Genomic DNA, 23,883 nt, shown 5'->3' with positions numbered 1-23,883 from the left:
GTAACGATATTATAATATAAAATATATTTACTTTATTTACTGGACAACTCTAAAGAAAAATGTCAATTTAAGAATATAGTGAATCTTTGATTTTTTTCATTGATATTTTATTATGATGGGGTCGTGCCTTTCTCTCGTAATTACTTGTATTTAGTTATTGAAGTCTTTTTTAGCAAATATAATCTTTTATAAAATACATCTCTTTTTATTTCGTTCTACGTATTATAATATTATGAATGAATATAAATTTTGGCTATAGTACAAAATGTGTTTTTGAAGTAACTTTTTATATAATCTTTTTATCTTTTTTTTTTTTTGCTATACATATAAGTATACGCGTAGGTACAATTATTTGATGTAATAATGAGGAAGCAATAATATTTAAAAAAAACGATAGTTTATTCAAATAATTCGTCTTTGTTTTAATAATTTTGAATAATTGATTCACTCTTCAGTCAGAATCATTGTAATGTTTATATATATAATATTGACCATTCACAGTCCATTGTTAACAACGAAGTAGATGTCTTTAGAAATATAAAAGTGTAAAATCCTGATAGTCTTTGATATTTACATGACAATGCATAGAAAAAGAATATTCGTTAAAAGTTTTCAATGCCGTCTTAATCTGATCTGTAGCGAGCGATATAAATAATTTTTGAACTATAATTAATGCTCCTATTAAGATGGCATAATGTTACTTAGGTTTAGTTTCTTGGTCGTTAACATATCTTATATAAATTTCTATTTCGTCTGTACCACCAGGTGGTATTTGTGATTCATTTAAATAAGATACACCTATAGCCAGTACAGAACCGTCATGACTAAAACTAAGTGCAGCAACACCAGCGTTATATCTATGAAATTGACACAAACGTTTTTTGTTAAAACCGTCCCATATATTAACAAATCCATCTGATCCACCGGTGGCAAAGGTATTATAAGTAGAATGAAAACTAATAGCATTAACTGGATAAATATGCTCAACATTATTCTCCTTTATTCGATGACATTTAAAAGCATATTTTTTCTTCTGCGCTTCAGGTGTCGTATCTAAATATTCCACTGCCACTCTGCCTTCTATACTACTTAAAACGTAACCCTGCCAATCGAGAAAATAATTTTTATAAGCAACAGATATTCTATCTAATATAATATATAAAATTTGTATTAACCTGTTCATTAGGGAATCCTTTAATACATCTTGTTTGATATTTTAGACTACTTTCTCGTCTTTGAAACATACCAGCCATATTTCTCAAATCCCAAATACAGACTTTCCGTTTAGCTGTACCTACTACAAATTTATCTCCGCAAACAGATAAAGCCAAAACTACATCTGGTTGCAGATAACTACCAACGCAAGTAGGAGTTCTCGGATCCCAAAGCTTTACAGCAGCATCCCAACCACCGGTTAAAATAGCATTCACCGCACCACAATATTCTATTTTTCTGATCGGTTTGTCGTGTGTTCCCATAACTGATTCTGTCAAAATACTACTAAGTTTTACATTTTTCTATAGCAACATGTTCAGAATTATTCATAATACAGTAAATTACAACTAAAACTCTCATTACCAGTATTACTATTGATGTCATACATCTTCAATGTGTTTCCTAAACCACCACTGTAAGCATGCACCGCATCCTACAAACAATAGCTTGTCAATTGTTGTTATAAATGTTTTTTTTTTCATAGTATAGGTACATTACCTGAAATGCCACATCTAAAACCGGTAAATCATGGTTATACTTTAACCTCATACTATTTGCATGTATATCATATAATCGAACCGTACTGTCCCATGATGAAACAAGTAGAAATTGCGTAGAATTAGGACCAAATTCAACCGCAGAAATTGCATCATTTGGAGGTGTTTTTATTTTGAATTCTGTTCGTGTTTCCATGATTATTGGTAAAGAGGTTAGATTCGTTCACAAATTAATAAGTATGATATAAAAAAAACTATATTGTAATGCATAAAGTTATCGATACTGAGAAATAACTGTTTATTTAATTCAGAACTTTATAAAAATACTACTCAATCGTTATGAGTAAACAAAAATTCTTTAAACACAAGCATTAAATTTAAGTAAGAAGAATATTATTCTGTTTTTTTTTAAATTATATATATAATGGCAAGATGCAAACTTTCCCGATAGCAGCACTTTCCTAGTAAGATTTGTATTAAAATCATAGTGACATTAGAACAACACAGTTGGCTATACAACAGCAGCGGCACATAGCGGAAACTAGCCACATACCATGACTAAAAAAAAATAAATAACTATATATATATATATGATATGTGTATATGTCAACAAAGAATCCAGAAGTACATAGAAGCTCACAAGTCTACTCTTTTCGCGTAACCACAATCATAGTAGTTAGTACCCTGACCTGCGGTGGGCGAGAGTAGGTACCTAACGCGATGACGATACAATACTATCAAAAAATACAGTATTCTTTAATAATATATGATATACTATGTAAATAAAGAATTCAATTGAAAAGTGCATCTACGAATTGGACGATTTATATATTAGGCTATTGTATCACTTGATTGTATGATTAATATAGTTTGCTTTTTGTTACAGGTGATCATCGTTGGATTTATCATCAAACCTTTTGGATTCTTTTTTATTTGAATGTCTTATAAATTGCTTCATTTTAAAATATACATATAAATGCATTTCTTAAGGCACACACATGTTTCTATGCTAAAAATTAAATATAATTATTTTAAATTCTTTCACATAGTATATTATATATTATTAAAGAATACTGTATTTTTTGATAGTATTGTATCGTCATCGCGTTAGGTACCTACTCTCTCCCACCGCAGGTCAGGGTACTAACTACTATGATTGTGGTTACGCGAAAAGAGTAGACTTGTAAGCTTCTATGTACTTCTGGATTCTTTGATTTTATATATTAGGTGACTATTAAAAAATGAATTTTGTCTCTTCCACTTTATTTTTTATTTAACTTGACAAAAATGTTAGTAAACTTTTTTTATTTTTTTTTTACAATATGTAGAACAAGATTTGAGAATATAGGAAATTTCAGATTTGTAATAAGAAAATATTAATTATCGGAAGGTAATACGATTTCTCGTGCCACCTCTTTGCACATCATGCTGTCTTGTTTCTAAATTCAATATTCTAGAAATTTCCAAAATTTCTCTGAATGTCTAATAAAGAAATGTGACTTACTAGAAGATAGTACAGTTTAATGATTTTTTTAATAAGGCAGTAGAAGGAATTTAAAAGTTGGACGAAGAAACAAATTTTTGTTTATCTTTCCACACATTTACATTTATTGATATTATTTTTATAACATTTATATAAAATTTGATATTTAATGTATACCAATGGTCTAAAGTAATTAGTTAAATATCCTATAAAGTATTCTTAAAGTATCCTATAAGGTATATTATTATTATATCTTATACTTTTTTTAAGACCTTGTAGTAAGTAATTTTACAGATTTTATTGGGGAGTGCTTTCTTTTTTCAACCTTGGATACATATCTTTCTTCTCAAGAATACTTCCATCCTTATCAGCTGCTAGTCAGAAACTGGTTTTACCGCTTAAATTGCAGTCTGTAATTTATAAAGACAGTTATTACCAAGTAAAGTTATCCCACTGAAATGAGATTATGTATTTAACAATAAAAATAAATTATTATTGCGTTTTCTTAAGTATAAATTTGGTGAAGCGAATAAAATGTATATTTAAATTTTACTGGAAAAAATTTGTATACGTACTTTAATGATAGGCTTCAAAGATCAAGGTATATATAAATATCAAATAGGATTTACATAAAATAAATTACAGGAAAATTTTTGAGATTGAAATCGTTTAATTATGTCTTTGTACAGAAAACAATAAAAATTAACATAAATTCATTGCAAATCACCATCATATATTAGCATTTGATGCGTAGTGCTAGTACTACAATATATGCTGGATATTTTCTAGATTCACTTTATTTTTTATTTTATTTTATTTATTTATTTATTTTAATATTGATTTATGCGATTACGATTAATGTAAAAGTTGTGTTTTCTGTATTAAGGGATATACACGCATACGGGGCAATGAGGGAGGGGTATTTTGTGTTTTCTGTGTAACTTTTTGTATACCATTTTTTTGTTTTTTTTTTTTTATTTTTATTTTTTTTTTTTTTATTGACACACGCCACGTGCCTGGGTAGTTCAAAACAGGCCTTTTCTCGGCTAAATCAATTATCTTATTTCATTTAAAATTATGAATTATAAGTATATTTTTTTTTTTTTTTTATCATTTATCCTATATGTATATGTATATATTTATATATATATTTTATTTTATTTTATATATTTATATACTTTTATAATATATACCACAAATCGTCTGTTTTATCAATATAATACAATATTGATTATGTTTACATAACCTACAAATCTGTAGAATATATATATTTACGTATATTTACAAGTGGGAGGGGGGGGTATATTAAAAAGAGAATAGTAAAAGAAAATTTATTAGCACATTCATTCTCTTTCTTTCTTTCCGTTTTTTTTTTTCGAGACACATTCAATAATTTTCTGTTACCCACAACAAAAATTATCGCAATCGTGTTATTGATTGAAATCAGATATTATTGAGTGGTCTCCAACGATAATTATGGAAAGATATTCATATATGTATCTCTTCTTTATACAGCTATATTATTATCGGATGATCCTTTTTTTTATTTTAATTTTGAAATGCTTCTTTCATATTTCTGTTCTTTTTTTTTTTAACTCTCTCTCTCTCTCTCTCTTTCTTTCTTTCTTTCTCTCTCTCTCCTTGTTTTCAAACAATTTGAATATATTATTCGCGGATATATTTATGTTCACTTTTTCCATAAAATATGCCCGCGTATGAATAAGATTGTAGGGTTTAGCATAATTATTGTGAGAAACTGATAATTAAATACTAGTTGTAAAAAATAAGCGAAAGTACGCATTCCGTTCACTAAATGTGAATTCTTTCTCTTTATTTATACGTTTTTCTTTTTTCCTTGTGTATATGTGTGTGTGTGTACGCGAACAAGTAATTTGTATAATCATAAATCCTAATAAAATGACCAATCTGTGTCGTAACATTAAAATAAAGAAATTTTATACGTAATTTATTCATTAACATTCTTCTCCAATATATTTCATTTCTTTAATTAATACAAATCTAACAAACGTATGAAAATGCCAAATGTTTTTTTAATATTTGGTGAATTAGGAGAAGAAAAATAAAATAAATGAAATATACATATCGATTTCTCTCATATATACATATATATATTCATACAAAAAATTATATATATATAATTTTTTTTTAATTACATAAATCCAAAGCTCGGCTAAAATTTCGAATTAAACTTCGAATACAATACATTATAATAAAATATATATATGTATNCATAATCAATATTGTATTATATTGATAAAACAGACGATTTGTGGTATATATTATAAAAGTATATAAATATATAAAATAAAATAAAATATATATATGTATATTTGATACTTTGTCAACGTTGCAAGAATTAAATATCTTAATCGTTGTTACGTGTATTGAAAAAAAAAAAAGAAAAAAAAAAACAAAAAGGAAAGAGAAAAAAAATAAAAGAAAAAACAATTACACTAGAAAAATACAATTTGTAAGATATATTATATATATATATACTTATAAAAAAACAATAATTATAATCTTAAAGGAAACAAAAGAAGAATAATTAAAGATTATAGCAAAATATCTAGGTACTAAAGTGTGTGTGTGTGTGTGTGTATCCACTTCAACTCAAGACGTTTCTATCTATTCTTTTCTCTGGTGAATACAAAAACCTAATATGTGGGCAGCAAATATGCAACAACGAATATCTTATTATTTTGTACATTTCCAACTGTTCAATTTAAGACTATAAATGTAATAAAAAGAAGCTTTAAATCCGTTGTTTATTGTCGATTCCAATTCGGATTTAAGCGTGGAAAGAAAACAAAATAATAATAATAATAATAATAATAATAATAATAATAATAATAATAATATAATAAAATTGTAACAAATAAATATCTCATATGATATGCGCCTCATTATTTGCGTTTGATTGATATATATAGAATGCACGTATATTATTCCTATTATAAATTATAAATATTAAAATCAGAAACTTTACCAAGAACCACAAAAGTCAGGGCAAAAACAAGATTTAGCTGCTTCACAATTCTTATTAATTATCTTTCTTCCTTTTTCCTTTTTTTTTTATTATATTCAAAAACACTATCTGAGAATTGGATGCATCACTGGGTACAGCCGTCGTCATCATCATCATCATCATATTCATCATCATCATCATCAACCTTCTTCTTCTAATAATCATCATCATCTTCTTCTTCGTCATCATCTTCTTTTTCATCATCATCTTCTTTTTCATCATCATCATCATCATCATCATCATCATCATCATCATCATCATCGTCGTCATCATCATCATCATCATCATTATCATCATCATCATCATCAATATCATCATCATTATCATATTCAATATAATCATTATCATACTATTTCTTATTTCATTTTTTTTTCTTTTTGATACCAGGTAGAGTTCTATCGTGCAAACATGTATATATAATTGACCAACCAATTACACATATATGTTTATATTTATAAATATAATCATACTAGATAATTAGTAATATTCCTAGCTAATTATAGAAGGGGGAAACATGCAACAACCGCGGCCCATGGCAATGCCAGGTAATACAGTTTTTTTTTTGTTTACTATACAGACATGATTGATTTTTTTTTTTTTTTAATTTTTAAACTGCTCCTCCCATTCTATCTCACGTATCTTCTCCCTTTTTCTCTTCTTCTTCTTCTTCTCACTGTTTTATTATAAATGGGATATATTTAATCGTAATTATTATTATTATTATTATTTACATGCAATAATATCTCTTCCTTTCTCTGTATTCTCATTTACCCCGTAAAATGCTACGACTAATTCTGTCTTCCGCTGTCATTCTAATTCTTTCGAATTTTCATTTTCATATTATGGATGCAATTAATACAATAAGGACGATTTTATTATTTAATTATTTTCATGTAGCGTCCTTTTTAAATGAATCCGAATAAAATGATCTACGAATCATATCAATTGATCATTAGTGAAAAATTTTCACCCGTTAATTCGGGACATTAAAAAGAACGAACGTACTGTTGTGTTAACTGTACAATTGGCACGCCTCGTATCGTCTATCAACAAAGAAGTAATTAGTTTATTATTGCGGTCCTATGAAAAGGAAAATTGTCGTCTTCTTTATTTTTTCTTTCCCCATTCTGGTTACTTAATCCTGCTTTCTTATTTTCTTTCTAATAGTAGTAGTATATGCCCCGAGCTTTGTAGATAGACATTTTTTGACCAGAGTAAAATGGATTATTGTAAATAAGGCTTCTTAATTTACAAGTATGTATCTTTCCGTTCTACAAAGTGTAAAGTAAATACATTTCCGCTTTTTCTATCTGATTTGAAATGTATTTATGTATTCATGTATGTATGTATGTATGTATGTATGTATGTATACGCGTGTAAGTATTTTTTTAGGTGATTATACACTTTTTCCTGATGCTATATTATTTCTTTACGCATACAATAGTTCTTGAGATTGTTTGAGTTTTCTTCCATTTCATAGTCCTTACTGTTTTATGATAGTATTAGCGCTGACTTTTCCCTTTTTTTTTTGTCATTCTGCTGTGGCCTCTATATATACACATTTTAGTTTAGATATCTTACTGTTAACAACAGGTCTCTGCGCATTGGCAGAACTTCTATGTAATTTTTAATGACGTAGTTCGACATCATTTTGCGTAAACACTTATTTCACAGTGGAGAAATTCTGCTGAGGATTTTGATTCGATGATACCCACGTAGTGAAGACATCTCTACAATGAAAAAAAGTTATACCATTAAGTAAAAACTAGTCGTATGTATTAGTAGTTCTCGTATAATCACTGGTTTATTTCTTTTCCTTTACACAGTTATTATACGAGTTAATGTGGCAATAAAGAAATACAAAGAATGCTCACACAAACCTGCAGTGGCTGACCACGCACTCATTACTGCAATACTCATCTTCCCATTCGCTATTGGCTACAGCAGGATTTGGACATCCATGACGGATACATGCATTTGTTGGCTGTCTTTGTCCTACCATGGCAGCTTGCGAAGCACTTACCGGAGGTGGGCTTGAAAGTGAGTCTCCTCTAGGAGGACTCATATGAATCATTTGTTGTTGTTGCGGTACTTGTACCTGTACTTGTTGCTGTGGCACCTACATCAAATATAGAAAAAAAAAACTTGTTGTCAGAATGATCTATAAATATACTTTATTTGGGGTTTTTGTATATATATTTTGGAGGTTATGTTTTACATGGTATCATGGAATATTTTCTAAATAATGGTTTTGACCTTGTTAAAAAATACTATCCACTTAAACGACAACTTTACTCACAAAATAATAACTTCCGGGTTGTCGTAAGCAAAAAATAGAGTATATTTTATTGGATGTATCAAAAGCATTCGTGGCAGCCATTTTGCGGCTTGATTAATCGTAAGATTCGATATCGTTCTAATACGATATATGCAAAGCGGCGCAGGATTTAAAAAATTTCTAAACATTCTCTTTTTAATTAATATTATTATTATACTATTATAAGTAATGTACTACTTGTGTGTGTGTGTGTGATTAATCTGATTTCTATATATATTAATTAATATTTAATTCCTCTCGATTTGGGATAATTTATTAGACTGAATACGACTTTAAAAAAATAAAGGAATATATACATACAGATGCATGTACGCATATGTAAGACTTTCTTACACCGACCTGCATGTACTGCTGCTGTGACACCTGTTGCTGCATGTGTTGTTGCGTCATATGCGCCGATGCCATGGCATTGCCCAATAATCCCTGCAACCGAATGTAAAAGGTTTCACCTTCTCATCTCGTATATGTTTACGGCGATTAAAAGAAAGATATGTAAAAGTAAAAGAAAGAAAGGGGGAAAAGAAAAAAAAAAGAAATAAGTCTGGCAATTACCTGTTGTGCCTGCTGTTGAGGATTACCCTGCATCGTAAGATGATGCGGTGACTTCTTAATGGCCATCTGTTGTTGCTGCTGTTGTTGTTGATGTTGATGTTGATGCTGATGTTGTTGATGCTGTTGATGTTGTTGATGTTGTTGTTGAGGTGATGGTGGTTGCGGTTGCGGACTGTAAACTTCATAAGCAACATTTCCTGGTGCACCATTTCCGCCGTAATTAGGATATCCGGTGTATTGCACTTGCTGCTGTTGTTGTTGTTGCTGCTGTTGCTGTTGTTGTTGTTGTTGTTGTTGTTGTTGATGCTGTTGTTGTTGCTGATGCTGTTGCTGTTGCTGTTCATTCTCAGCTGCTCCTTTACTAACCAAAGAAGCCCTATACGCTGCTAAAGCCTTCAAATATTCCTTCTTTGCTGCTTCAGTCTTTTTCTTATAAACCTGAAACAAAAAGTTCAAAAATGTATTAATTTAAATACATATATATATATATTCATATTTATGCAAATGTATATATAGCAATTATTTTATTGTACATTTATAATGAACGTGGTGTATATTCATTAATAATTCATTTGCATAATATTGTTTGATATGTTTTAAATAATTAATCGCGGAAGATAAGTGTATGAGTAATCAAATAATTTGTTTTCAGATTTGATCCCATCGTAATATATTCTTAATTCCTTTCCCGGATATCTCTTGCATTTGCCGCATTGCAGGCAGCAAGTTTTGAATGTATACAATACATACATACACATATATATATTATATACATATTTAATAACGAGTAACATGATACACCTGCCAATTTACATTCTTGTATCTCTAGTTTTGTTTTCTTTTTTTTCTTTTTTCTTTTTATTTTTCTTCTTTTCGTTGATATAATCGCATGACATCGAAGTGGAAAGCCAACCTTCTACTACTTCGACTTACTTATAGTCTTATTTTTGATAGCCACGTGTCCAATATATGCAGTTCTAAAGACTATTAAAGTAACTTCTTGTCGTGGCTTGTGTTCGAAGGATAAAGAAAAAAGTATATTTATATATATATATATGTGTGTATTGTGTATTTGTGTGTGAGAGAGAGAAAAAGAAAGATAGAACGAACGAGTTTTATCGATCGTAGTAGAACTATAAGCCAACATCATTTATAATTTACCGCTACTGTGTTTGACGAAGTTATCGTACATACCGGAAGTGAATAGAAAATTTTAAACACGAACCGATTTTATTCCAACATGTAAACTTTTCAATCGTTCCGAGATAATATGTTACATTACAATATGTGTGTGCGCGCGCGCGCGCGTTTGTGTATCTCACAATCTAATCATAATTCTAATTTAAACTTCCTACTAGAAATTTGTTTTTTATTGAACGATATATAAATTATACGATCTCAAAACTTGATTCGAACTAATCGATTTATTTAATGCTTCATAAGTTAACATTTTGTTCTTTTCTTTTCTTTTCTTTTCGTTTAACCTAATACATTTATATATATAGGGTATGTAAAAAGTTTCTAGATAGATTGGAAAGTTTTTTATAAGATTATTTTCAAAGTAACGTTATTACTTTATTTCCAAGACTTTTTTTTTTAATTTAAGCTAATAATCATTTTCTTTCGCGCGGATTGTAAAACTTTATAAATCTAATTTGACTACGAGAAAATTAGAAAAAAAAGTATCGGAAAAGGATAAAATGATTATTACAATTTATTTGAGAGAATTTTAAACTTGTCCTGAAATAAAAAAAAAACAAAAAAGAAAACAAATTGTTTTATTATTTTTTTTTTTTTTTCTTAAATTATCTAAGAACTTTTGTATAACCCTGTATTACATTTTAATAACATGTGTTTTCTTGATTAGTAAACGACGTGTTTATTCATCCGTAAGATACGTTATTTCGTTTTCTATGTGAGAGGTATAATAATGATAATAGTAATTAGTTTGAATGCAATCGATGCAACAACAATAAAAAAAAAAAAAAAGAAAAAAAGAAAAAAAAATCAACACGATAGATGCAATGTAATAAACTCCGACAATGTTATCGTAGCGGTGAGTTTACGACTATCCGTGAGGGGCATGAAAATTAGATGTTAGATTGCTACGATTTGCTATGAGTAATAGTAACAGTAATAGTATTTTAAAAGGAAGAAATATAAATTAGAAATTCTAGGATGATGATGATAATAATAATAATAATAATAATAATAATAACGCGCGCTCACACATTTGAAAATTGATTACAACGGGATACTTATCGCGATGTAAAAATATTTTTATTTATATCAAAGTCAAGTTTTAGAAAATTATTTTCGTAAAAAGAGCTATTATTATTGTCAAAAATATTATATTTTATTATTATTATTATTTTTCATATATTAATGATCAAATGTTAGTAATAATTCTAAAAAGAGAGACCAACCATCCGGGTATTTCTTTCATTTAACAAAAGTTTCGCAATGAAAAGCAACTTTTATGTTCTCTCTCTCTCTCTCTCTCTCTTTCTCTCTTTCTCTTTATTCTATTCTCTTCTTTCCTTTTCTTTATAGGCAACAAAGTGCAAATTTTCATTTCTCTAAACCCCCTCCTACCTCCACCACCCTTCCTCCCCAGACCCTCTCTCCTGCTCACACCCCTTTTCTTTTTTTTCTCTCTCTTTACAGTCCGGAAAGAATATGTTCGCACGATAAAAAACGTTTCTGCTATGGTGCGTGTAGTACGAGTAAGAAACGAAAGAATAAGAGACAGGAAAAAGAAAAAGAAAAAAAAAAAAAAAAGAGAGAAAATGAAAGAAAAAAAGACAAGGGAGAAAAATAGACAGAGATGGAAAGAGAGAGAGAGAGAGAGAGAGAGAGAGAAAAGAAAGGAAGAAAGAAACGTGGTGGTCTCTTTCTCTCCTTGCAAAACGGGTACGGAAAGGGAATTTAATCAAGATTCCACCTAGTCTAACTGCATATCGTCGTCCTAGATGTAGCGAAATTAAAATGCACTTTCCACGGAATTATCCTCTTATATATTGTTTCCCTTCCGCCACGGTCCACCCCCCTTACACCACCACCACCACCACCCTCATCCACTCTTTTTTATCACCACCACCACTATCACACATTTACTACTTTATATTTTTTTCTTTTTCTTCTTCTTATCACATTCGACAATTTATTTTCTCTTGTATTTTACTTTTCATTTATATTTTCTTTTTTCTTTTCTAATTAAAAAGTCTACGAATTTTTTATTATAAAAATATTCACACTAAAAGTACAGATATATATTATTATATTGTATATAGAGATATATTCGAATTTATATAACGAATATTAACGAGAAATATGAGAGAGAGAGAGAGAGAGAGAAAGACTACTCGTTTGTTATGAATTAATTTAAAATATAAACTCTTTCTTTTTCTTGTATTTTGCTTGCTAGCTAGCTAGCTAGGTTTTCCATTCTATTATTGCATACACGTATATACATATATATACGTACATATATATATATATATATATATATATATATATACATATTTGAATATTAACGGAATAAAAAATATGTCCCGTTTGTTCTGAATTAATTAAAAATACAAGCTTTTTGTCTTCTTATTGTTCTCCATATTCTCCATTCTCTTATTGCACACACACTCACGCACACGCACATACTTATATACACATTTGAATTTTCTACGATGAATATTAGTGAAATAAAAAATATGTCTCTCGTTTGTCCTGAATTAATGTCAAATATAAACTTACTTTTTTTTTTTTTTCTTTCCTTATTGTTTCTATTCTTTTTTTTTTTTAGCTTTCTTCATTCTATTATTTCATATTCACGTACAACACATGCGCACACACATATTCGACACATTTGAAAATTGGAAGAATATAAAATATGGTCTCGTTCCCGTTCCTGAATTAATTCGAAATGTAAACGAATTTCGAGTTTTTCTCTTATCCAATGATGTTTCTTTTTTTTCTTTTCTTCTCTCTCTCTCTCTTTTCGAAATTCTTTTTTCGAATATTCATTCACAATAATTTATGATCCCCGCGACAAAGAATGGAAAAAAATTTGTGAGTTAAATTGCAATGGCTGATACTCATGCATACATATATAAATATATATGCGTATCATACGCATATAAATAAAAAAAGAAAAAAATTATAAGGTAAGATAAATAAGAAGATAAACTATAAAATTTAAAAACAAAAATATCTTAAACGTCGATCGTGTTCATATTATTTTCTACTTTGGGTTTTTTTTCTTTTGATCTTTTCTAAATGGATAAAAGTTAAGTTTAAACATTCGACGTGTGTGTGTGTGTGTGTGTGTGTTACGCGAGCAGAAATATAATAATTTTATTCGGGACGTTGTAGTGTACAAGTTAAGTATAAGTTCCTACGAAATAGAGCGGAGAAAAATAGTGGGACTGGTATATCGTAAACCGGTTCCATTCTATCACGTAAAACGCACAACGGAATATATATATATATATATGTATATATGTGTATATTATGTATATACGTTCCTTCTTTTAAACTTGTTATTTCCAACGTTTGTATGTATATATATATATATTCCCTATATATATTCGTATGTAAAAGTGTATGAGGAGAGCGTGAGTTTGCGTAGTGATTCGATTCTTCGAGATAATTTATTCGTGTGTCTTTCGACGTGTACAAAATTGAGAAATATTATCAACATGAGTCAAGAAATAACTCCGATATTTTTCATCTTTATGGCGGGCATAAAGTTTAAAAAGCTTGTTTAAATAAATCGTTTTAAATCAATCGAACTCTCTTTTTGTTTTTTCTTTTTTTTTTTCGGAACAAATTTGAAGAGAAGAAATTGTTTGGTTGTCGATCTTGTAAGAAGTTTTTTTCTTGTTCTTTTTTTAATTAAAATCAATTTTCAAATCGATCGAATCTTTTATCGTGAATTTATTTTTCAAAAAATTGCCAGCTCACGATTATAATAATATAAGTTTTTAGATCAAATTGCAAAATGCATATATGATTACGGTAGTCTAAAAAAAAAAAAAAGGAAAGAAATAATAGTTAGTTACTCACGTTCTTATGTTCGATTTCCAAAGCATCCCACATTGATGCAACTATTTTAGAAATTTCACCGAAACTCGCATTAGGATTTTGTCCTTTGATGGCTGCTTGTGTATCCCTGAAGAAGAGAGCGTACGCTGAGACTGGTCTGAAAAAAACGAAATTGTTCTTTTAGATATCTGTATATGTTATATACATTAAATTTAAATTATTTTCTTTTTTTCTTTTTATCCGATTGTGAGATGCACAACATGCAATTATCACGAAAGTAAAAAAAAAAAGAAAAAAAGTAGGCTAAAGAAATGTAATATTATCAACAAAATATTAGCATTTAACTTTAATATCAAAAGCGTGTTTTAAAATTCCTTCAGAAAAAAAAAAAATAAAAAGAAAAACAATTATTTAATTATCAAGTATATTCTAATTGTCAATAAAAATTGTTGATTTCATTCGTAAAAATATAATTTTTATTACGAATCAAAACTGATACTTCCAAACGGTTCAGTAGTTCAGCGTTTTGGATTCGAAGAATAAATAACAGCTTCAAACTGGGCTCACTTTTGGGGTTCGTTAGGGTCTCTCTTCTTCTTCTTCTTTTGCGATTTAGTTTTTCTCTGATTTTTAGCTCCCACATCTGTCGGTTCTGGTGACGGTCGTTTTATTCCTGCGATCTGATAAGAAAGAAAAAGACAAAAAATAAAAAATAATACGAAAAGGAAAAAAAAGAAAATATAATAAATGGTATATTACAATTTGTATTAAACATACATTGAACAGATTTTGTAATTATCAAAATAATGATAAGGAAAACCACTTACAGTCCCCGAATGAGGTGTACTGTCATCACTATCTTCGCTAGTCGTAGTATTATTATTTTCAGGGATGTTAGATTGCATAGCAGGTGGACTACCACCGGTTGGGCTCCTATATTGTAATTGTTGAAGTTGTTGTTGTTGTTGTTGCTGTTGTTGTTGTTGTTGTTGTTGCTGTGAATGCATATATTGCATATGTTGCAGCTGCACTTGTTGTTGATGTTGCTGTTGTTGTTGATGTTGTTGTTGTTGCTGATGTTGTTGTTGCTGCTGTTGTTGTTGTTGTTGTTGCTGCTGTTGCTGTTGTTGTTGTTGAAGTAACAACAAATTACTATGCTGTTGACGTGGTGAACTCATAGTCGTATATGATCCTTGAGGACTGCTATACGCTGAACTAAAACGAAATGAAACAAAAACTTAATTAATATATTATTGCAAAAGCAGGCTTCTTATTTTTCTTGAGTTGGTTATAATATTTGTATTTTTTATATATATATAATATATGTGTATTAATTTAATGAAAGAATAATAATAGAATAGAAAGAGTGTTATTGAAAGGATAAAAAAAGAAAAAATGATTTAATATTTTTTTAAATGTATATATAAAACAATAAGCATAATTATTATTGTTAGAGGTTAGAGAAATAGAAAGCAAAATGGAATTGAGAGAGAGAGGGAAAGAGAAAGAAGATAGGTCGTTTGCGGTGGGAGAAGGCAACCCCAAGGGAGTGGTGTAAGGAACAGTAAGAAGAAGGGTAGAGAGGAGGGAGGAGGAGGTGGTAGAGGTAAAGGAGGAGAAGGAGGAGGATCCATAGCGAGTGCTATTTTAACACAAATTGGATAACTTTTGAGATATGACCGGCGCTGTGTCAGCGTCGGAGGATTTACAGCCTACTCTACATCAGCCATCTTCTCGGCATCTCCATACTAATACTAATACTACCTTACTACTACTACTATTACTACTACAATACTACACTACTATTACTCTTCTCTTTCTATCTTTCAATCCTCCTCCTCCTCCTCCTCCTCCTCCTCCTCCTCCTCCTTCTTCTCCTCCTCCTCCTTCATCATCACAACTACAACTACCACTTTCGTGTTTTCCACTTCGAATCGGATATTATATATATCTATCTCACTCCCACGTATTTATACTTATAAACTACATCCAATCGTTTTTCTCGCGTTCGATTTCCCCTCCCCCCCTCTCTCACTCTCTATCTCCAACGACGCACACACACGACATAGAAAGAAAAAAGAAAATAAATAAATAAATTGGGTCAAACGACAAAAAACAAAGTATAAAGAATAGAAATAAAATCGTAAAAAAAAAAAAAAAGAACACCGAGTACTAATTGGATTTCAAATGGTCGTACGAATTACCTTTCGATTGCTATTGCATATTCATTGGCTTAGTTGAGAAATCGCAACAAAAAAAAAAAAGATATTAAAAAAAAAAAAAAAACAGATAGAAACCACTACCTTTTGCAATCGTACTCTTCTACGTGCAAATAGTCCTACTATTTCTATGCGCAAACCCTCGGCTGCTTAATCAATGCTTCCTCTATTTTTGTTTGTTTGTTTGTTTGTTTCTTATTCTTGGTTTTACTTTTGTCGATGTCTTTTTTTTTTCTTACAAGCAAAGATCCCACACAAAGTAATACCAAAAAACCAGGAGAGAACTTTTTCCTTCCTTCTTAACTCCTACTACTACTACTACTATTACTATTACTATTACTAGTAAAACTACTATTACCATTACCACGAGAAGTCTCTCGACTCGTTTCATTGGAACTTTTGGTTCTACTTTTACAGATCCAAAAAAGATTTATGCTTGTAGTTTTAACAAAGTTCTCGGACTGCCTTAGTACCTTTTTTCTTTTTTTCTTTTTCTACTATTCCACCGTGTTTCTTTTTTCTTCATTTATTTATTTATTTCTCTCGTCGGGTAATAATAATAATAATAATGTCTTGCTTGCCACTGACAGACGAGAAGTTTCTTTCAATCGATTCCCTCTTACGAGAAAGTACATTTAAATGTGAAGAAAAATTTAACGAAACACTCACACGTTTAAAACCCTCCCCTTCCCCCCCCCTTTTTCTTTCAATTCTATCAACGAGTTAACAATATCGTTGAGAAGTGGTGGTACCTATTATTATTATTATTATTATTATTATGATTTTTATTCATTATTATTATTGCAACTAGTTTTTATGCTGTACTATTATTACTTTAAACATAAAAAGAAAGAAAAATGATTTGTACGAGCCCTAAATTGCATACGCGAGATGAGATTGTTCATTTTTCATGTAAGATTATTGTGTTTGTATTTATTTCTCTTCTCTTTCTTTTCTCAACGGTTAATGGTATTTTCTTTATTTCTTTTTATTTTTCTCACGAATATTATTAATTCTTCGTATATGTATTAATAGAATGTATGTATGCCACACAAGGGTCAGCAACCACTGGTTACACAGCAACTACTACTACCGGGCAATTCAATTTCACGGAATTCATTTAAAAACGTTTTTACGATTTCTCTTTTGTGACAATTCACAAAAGACTTCTAAATATATACTTCAAATATTCTACTACGGTAAGAGTCAAAGTGGTAATGGAAATAGTATGATAATGAATTCCCTTTTTTATAGCTTTTATCTTCTCTTTTATTATACTCTTCTCTTTATATCTTATCTAGTAAAAAGAAAAGAACCCAAAAAAAAAAAAAAACAGAAAAATTAGAATATTTATTATAGACGAGTGTATATATTATGTGATTTATATTTTTAAAAAAGGAATCGACTCTCATTATGATTCCTTATTTTATTTCATTTCTTTTTTCTTTTTTCTTTTTTTTTTATGAAATATATCAAATGTTGTTATAGGAGAAAAATGGATTTCGTTTGCATGAATATATTACTTTACATAAATATTTAATAAAACAGTCAATCTTCTTTTCTTTCTTGTTAAGTTATTCTTATATTTATGTTACTAAAAATTCATCTACGTGAAAATATTATATATTTTGTTTGCAGAAATAAATAATAATTAAAATTTCAACTATCACTTTTCTTTCTCTTTTGCCAAGTTATTCTAATAATACTTTTGAGAGTAAGTAAAACAAAATATTATACAATTTATTACGAAATATATCAAAGAAGATAATAAATATGCATATGGAATAAAAGCCATTAAAGATATATATCATTCCATATCATTATATAATAATAATAATAATGAAACAAAAAAGAAAACATAAAATAAGACAAATAGTCGAAAAATTCGATACTACGAGAGAAATTACTAATCTATTCTCAACAGTAAAATAAAAAGAAAAAAAGAAAAGGAGAGAGAGAGAGAGACGTTTCGAAACGTCATTGGTCCTTGATATGAAGAAAAAGAGAGAAGAGAAGAAAAAGGGAATAAAAAAAGGAAAAGGGAAAGAAAACGAATAAGAAGTAGAGAGAAGAAGAACACGATGAAGAAGCACGAAAGCCCGAGGACTCATTAATCTTCCTTTGTTGGGCCTTGGCTTGCTTATTCTCCAATCATCGCCACTTGTTCGAGTGTCGCGGGAACGAACGAGAAAGAACTCTTCTTCTTTTCGGATGGTCAATTCGAGAAGGACGAATGAACGAAGAAAGTAGCATTAACGTGCCAGAGAGAAAGAGAAAAAGAAAGAGAGAAAGAGAGAAAGACTGACATGTTTCATTGCTGACTCGGGACAACGAAGGGGGGTTGATAAGGGGGAGGGTGGGAAGGAAAGAAGAAACTTGTTCGTTCATTTTATACACCAAATTACAAATAGAAACATACAATATATACCGGTTGTGTGTTTCTTTTTTTTTTTTTTTACGTGTTTCCTGTATTTTATATTACGAATTTTAATTAGAAAACGTTGACGACTTTTTTTTTTTGTCACGCGAGAAGTAATATTTTTTTTTAATTAAATTATTTTCATATTAATTATTATATATATACAATATTTATATCGTATAAGAGAGTTTATTATTTTTATGTATTATATAATGGGGGATTATTATATCCGTAACCAGAATCTCGAATGAATTATTGATATTTTAATAAAATTTATGTTTTCTTCTTCTTTTTTTGTGTTTTTTCTTTCTTTCTTTTTAAATTGAATGCAGATAATAATCAATTTGGTATACAAGTTTAAATTATATATACATGTAAGATGATTTTTTCGATAATAATAAAATATCTGTTTATGATTATAATGGGGTCGTAAAGGCAAATGAAGAAAAGCAATTAACATTTGAATGCTGAATTTTAATTCAAAATTTAAAACCGGTCATTCCGACCGGTCCTGATACTTTTTCTGTTTCTTTTTTGTTTTTTTTCGTTAGTGTTATGGATATCTCACTGGGTTTCTTTCTTCTTTTTTTTTATTTATTTTATTGTCTTTTTAATTTGTTAAGACGGTTATTGTTGTTGTTGTTGTTGGCGGTACGCGAAAGAATCGATAAAAAAAAAAAAGTTGCATACTTCTTTTTCCTTTTCAAATTAACACGTTAATTTCAATTTATTTCTATTTTTATTTATCATTAAGAGAACAAATTAAAAATCATCCCTCCTCTTCTTCTTTTTTTTTTTTGTTCCTTATCTCTTTTCTCTATTAACAATTCTCTTATCTACGAGAGATTTTCCAAATTAATTACATTGTGTTTCCTTTTTCTCATTTCTCTTTGAAACTTTTTAAATTACTTCTATCTTTCTCTCATTCTTTCTTTCTTTCTTTCTTTTTTATTTTCCGATCGTAAAACCACAAAGCGTACCCCCGTGCCCGACTGGTAAAAAGAAAATACCGGCGAAATCCGACTAGGTAATTAAAACGCACAAATTATATTTCTTATATCTAATAAACAGAATTATAAAAAGAAAAAGAAAAAAAAAAAAGGATATTATTTCTTTCAACTCGTTCCGCAGCAAATGATATGATTATACTTTTACCAAATGAGATATCAAAAAATATGAAAAACAAAAAAACAAAATGAATGCTAATTAAATCGTGATCTTGTGTGTACCTTAAATAATGATTCAAATGTACGACTAAAAAAATACAAAATCTTGGGTTCAATAATTAAATCTACGTATATAAATATATATATATATATATATAAAAAAATGAATTTATTTTTTTACCTGACATTGATGGCTTGCATCGAGTGTTCCTGTTGCAGGTACAACGGTTGTTGGTACCCACCGGGATCGAGACTGAGGCCATCCGGAGATTGCTGCATTCCAGCGGACTGTATCATCTGTGACGACACAATAGAATATTATTTTCTTTCTTTCTTTCTCTCTCTTCTTTTTTTTTTTCTTTTTTTTCATATTTTTGTTTGTTTGTTTTCTTTTCTTTCTTTTAACGAGAACCTTTTATACCAACCATGCCCTCAGAGGAACTTTACTCTCTTCTGATGTTAAAAAACACACTCGTATATAAAAAAAAACACATACATACACACTAATGCATTCACGCAAGCCACACATACATACAAGAGTACAAAAGTTTACCCTCCTCTTAATGTAAGAAGAAAACCGAGAAAACGTTCGTCGGAATGATGTATTGAAGATTTAACTACTTCCGCATTGGAATATTATTCATGCAAAAAGTTTCGAATATAATTTTTAAAACTTTCATTCTTTATCTTTAAATATATATATATATATATATATCCATCTCTCTCTTATTTTTTTTTTTCTTTACTTTTCTTTAAAGCAACGACCCCAAAACGAAAAGGATACTACTACTATTACTACTACTATTAATACCAATACCAATACTTATACGTATACACTTCTTTATCGTCGTAACTCCATCCAGAAAGAGCTATAAATCACGATAAGGAGGCAAAAGCAGTGCATAATGCTTTATAATAATTTATAGAATGCTCTTCCCACTCCCCCTACTCCCTATCCCCCTACCCCCTCAACCCACCCCAACCCACCTCCTATCCGTCACGTTGCACTTTATCCGGTGAATGCTGTCTTATTAATGACATGCGCGTTACTCGTAAAACGTCTCTCATAAATTTACGTACAAGGTTTACACGCATGTATACAACTTTACCACAGTTGCAACCCTAATTAAAGTAACATAACGAATTCCAAATAAAACAAGAATAATAATAAGATGGATAGATAAATTGATAATGAAAGATAAAGAATTCGAGTTTTTACGTTAACATTAAATTTATTTTACGTTTTTTTATTATTAATTAAAAGAAAAAAAAAAAAAAAAGAAAACACAAATATCACGAGGTTAATAATTTATTTCGATATAAAAAAAACAAAAAAACAAATTACCTGCGACTGATATCCGTGCATAGGATCGTGTTGTTGATGATGCTGAGGTTGTTGTTGCTGAGGCTGCTGTTGTTGTTGTTGTTGCGGTTGATGTTGCTGATGTGGATGCGGATGGATGGGTGGTATGTCAAAAACCTCATCTCCGAAACTTGGCGTGTGAAATGTCTATATGGAACATAATCAAAATAACAAAAAGATATTAATTTTTAATATCGTTATACTTTTATCCCTATCAACCCCCACCCCACCACCCTCTTTTAATTACGAATATTATACGTATTTATTATATTATTATTATTATTATTATGAATCCTTGCGCATAGACGAAATAAAATACATGAATACGAATAAAAAACAAAAAGAAAGCGTATACAATTAAATTCAAATTCATTGCACCGGGGCGGGGGGGGGGGGAGGGAGGGATATTTTCTACGGTTAATGATTCAAACAATCGCGCACGTTCCTCCTCCTCCTTCTTATTCTTTGTTTCTGGTCTAGGAAGGGTAAAAAGAAGAACAAAAAAAAATAGATGGGGGAAGGAAAAAAAAACACCCCCCTTCCCCCTCGAAGAGATTGAGGTAGATGAAAATGAGAAGAAACGAGGGGGAAACGAGGAGTATAGAAAAAGAAAGAAAGAAAGAAAGAAATAAAGAAAGAAAGAGATAGATAGATAGATAGATAGATAGATAGAAGAGGGGGGAAGAGGGGAAGGGGAGAAAAGGGAAGAGAAAGAAAATGAAAAAGAGATAGATAGATAGATGGATAGACGGAGATACAAAGAGAGAAGGAAAGAAGAATGCGAAAGCAGAATCAAAGAATCTACCCTAACCCACCCTCCCTACCAACCACCCCCCTCTCGTTCTTTCTCTCTCTCTCTCTATCTCTTTCTCTCTTGGGCTTGGATGATAGATAGCGTTATATTGTTCGAAATCCTTTTAGCAATTTATTCCCTTTCACAAAGGGGAGCGAAGGAAAATAAATTTGCCGTCGGGAGAGAGAAGAGGCGGAGGTGGATGTGGAGAAGGAGGAGAAGGATGGAGAAGGATGGTGGATGGAGGAGGAGGAGGAGAAGCGAACACGGGGGAGGGAATAAAAGTTTTTAAATTAGATTTAATAGCGTGAGGAATTTTCCTTTGAAGGAAGCTGCCTCTGCCTCTGCCTATCGATCGAACGCGAAACCCGTGCTCCACCACCACACAACCCTCCCCCTCTTCACCCCCTTCTCACCCTCTCTCTCTGCATCACCACCACTACCTACCTACCTACCCCCTTCACCCCTTCTATTCGTCTCTACTCTCTACCACCACTACCACCACCACCAGAACCACCACCACCATCACCAAGCCACCAAGACCACCACATTTACCACATCCATCACCACCACTACTAATACTACTACTATTACTACCAACTTTACCACCATCAACCCCATCCTCAAGCCTCAGTCTCACCCCTCATCCACATCGCTCCTCTTCATTCTTTTCTATTTCTTTCTTTCTTTATTTATTTATTTATTTATTTATTTTTTTTCTTTTTTCTTTTTCTTTTTTTTTTTTCTACCAATCCAACCCAAACAACTTCGTTCACGCGTATTTGTACAACAGTATTATTCTCTGTCAATTTACTTTATGGGACGTCCCGAAATGTCTAAGAAGAAAGTTAATGTCGTTGTTAAGCGTCGACGTATTCTCCCCCCTCCTCCTCCCCCCCCCATCGACCAAAAGATAAAATGAAAAGACCATAAAAAGAAAAGAGAGAGAGTGAAGAAGAAAATCGTTTCTTCGAGTATACACACACATTCATTTTTTTCTCCTTACTTTTTCTCTGTGAAATATTTTACGCGAGATAATGAGAGAAAGGTATAATTAATAAGATTATTTTCTATATTAGATTTTTTCTCTATAAAATGATATATATTTATAAGATAAATAATGATGATAAATAATACAATGTATTACGATGGTTATACTGATTATTATTATTATTAATATTATTACTAAGTTTACTCTTAGGGAGGTTGTTTTTTGGACGGGTTTAATTAAGATGAACACTATATTTATCCGTTGAACGTTTCGTCTCTATTTGAGACTTCCTCAGCAACTTGATAGTTATGTTCATAAGTAATAATATTAATAAATTTTGGATAAGAAAAAAATCTTGATTATATTAACATTATTATTAATGTTGTTGTGTTGATATTGCGATGATATAAACGATGGAATGTTTCATTTGAATTGGAGAGAAAAAATAAAAAAGGAAAAGCAAAAAAAAAGAAATAAGATTTCATGATTTATCTCGTTTCATCGTAGATACTTTAAGTATGCGTTATTAACGCTGAATAATGGATCTTTTATTGGCCTACTTTCGAGTCGTCCCTCGTCATCGGTTGTGTGTTGTAACTTACGTCATCATCTATTGAATCTTCTTTTATAAATACATATATATATATATATACATGTGTGTTTGTGTGTGTATATAAAAATAAATAAATTATTTATTTATATATGTGTTACGTATATATATAAAAATAATACATGTACACGCCAAATAATCTTTTTGCTAT

At 30.1% G+C, this 23,883-nt stretch overlaps 2 protein-coding genes across 3 annotated transcripts in view; both read right to left on the bottom strand.

The window, feature by feature from the left end:
* Window positions 1-380: 380 nt before the first annotated feature.
* On the bottom strand, window positions 381-2,232 carry LOC106787712 (mitotic checkpoint protein BUB3). The gene is made up of 5 exons (XM_014750314.1): window positions 2,153-2,232; window positions 1,714-1,892; window positions 1,579-1,648; window positions 1,176-1,486; window positions 381-1,102 (listed from the first exon to the last, which is right to left on the bottom strand). Exons 1-5 carry the CDS (start codon window positions 2,196-2,198, stop codon window positions 698-700), a joined length of 1,011 nt encoding a protein of 336 aa, XP_014605800.1. The 5' UTR covers window positions 2,199-2,232; the 3' UTR covers window positions 381-697.
* Window positions 2,233-6,600: 4,368 nt separating this feature from the next.
* LOC106787699 (TOX high mobility group box family member 3-like) overlaps window positions 6,601-23,883 on the bottom strand; it is an 81,770-nt gene continuing 64,487 nt past the window's right edge. The window contains exons 3-11 of one of the 2 annotated variants that reach the window (XM_014750275.1): window positions 21,321-21,485; window positions 20,157-20,272; window positions 14,999-15,386; window positions 14,739-14,851; window positions 14,193-14,328; window positions 9,132-9,569; window positions 8,919-9,002; window positions 8,116-8,360; window positions 6,601-7,971 (exon numbers count right to left, since the gene is read on the bottom strand). In XM_014750275.1, coding sequence (XP_014605761.1) covers window positions 7,905-7,971; window positions 8,116-8,360; window positions 8,919-9,002; window positions 9,132-9,569; window positions 14,193-14,328; window positions 14,739-14,851; window positions 14,999-15,386; window positions 20,157-20,272; window positions 21,321-21,485 — 1,752 coding nt within the window. In that variant the 3' untranslated portion in view covers window positions 6,601-7,904. The remainder of the gene's footprint in view (window positions 7,972-8,115; window positions 8,361-8,918; window positions 9,003-9,131; window positions 9,570-14,192; window positions 14,329-14,738; window positions 14,852-14,998; window positions 15,387-20,156; window positions 20,273-21,320; window positions 21,486-23,883) is intronic. The other variant, XM_014750276.1, reaches the window with a different exon arrangement.

The sequence above is a fragment of the Polistes canadensis genome, unplaced genomic scaffold (assembly GCF_001313835.1).
Source record: "Polistes canadensis isolate GaletaPanama2010 unplaced genomic scaffold, ASM131383v1 scaffold_111, whole genome shotgun sequence".
NCBI classification, from domain to species: domain Eukaryota; kingdom Metazoa; phylum Arthropoda; class Insecta; order Hymenoptera; family Vespidae; genus Polistes; species Polistes canadensis.
This window is presented reverse-complemented; position numbering and strand designations above follow the sequence as displayed.

What these genes read in the sequence shown, in the direction of transcription:
- LOC106787712 (XM_014750314.1), bottom strand. Translation starts at nt 2,198, where the DNA reads ATGATTTTAATACAAATCTTACTAGGAAAGTGCTGCTATCGGGAAA. An exon ending in AAAGTGCTGCTATCGGGAAA is followed by an intron (nt 1,893 to 2,152) that starts GTTTGCATCTTG and finishes AAACACGAACAG; the next exon opens with AATTCAAAATAAAAACACCT. An exon ending in TGACATCAATAGTAATACTG is followed by an intron (nt 1,487 to 1,578) that starts GTAATGAGAGTT and finishes GTATTTTGACAG; the next exon opens with AATCAGTTATGGGAACACAC.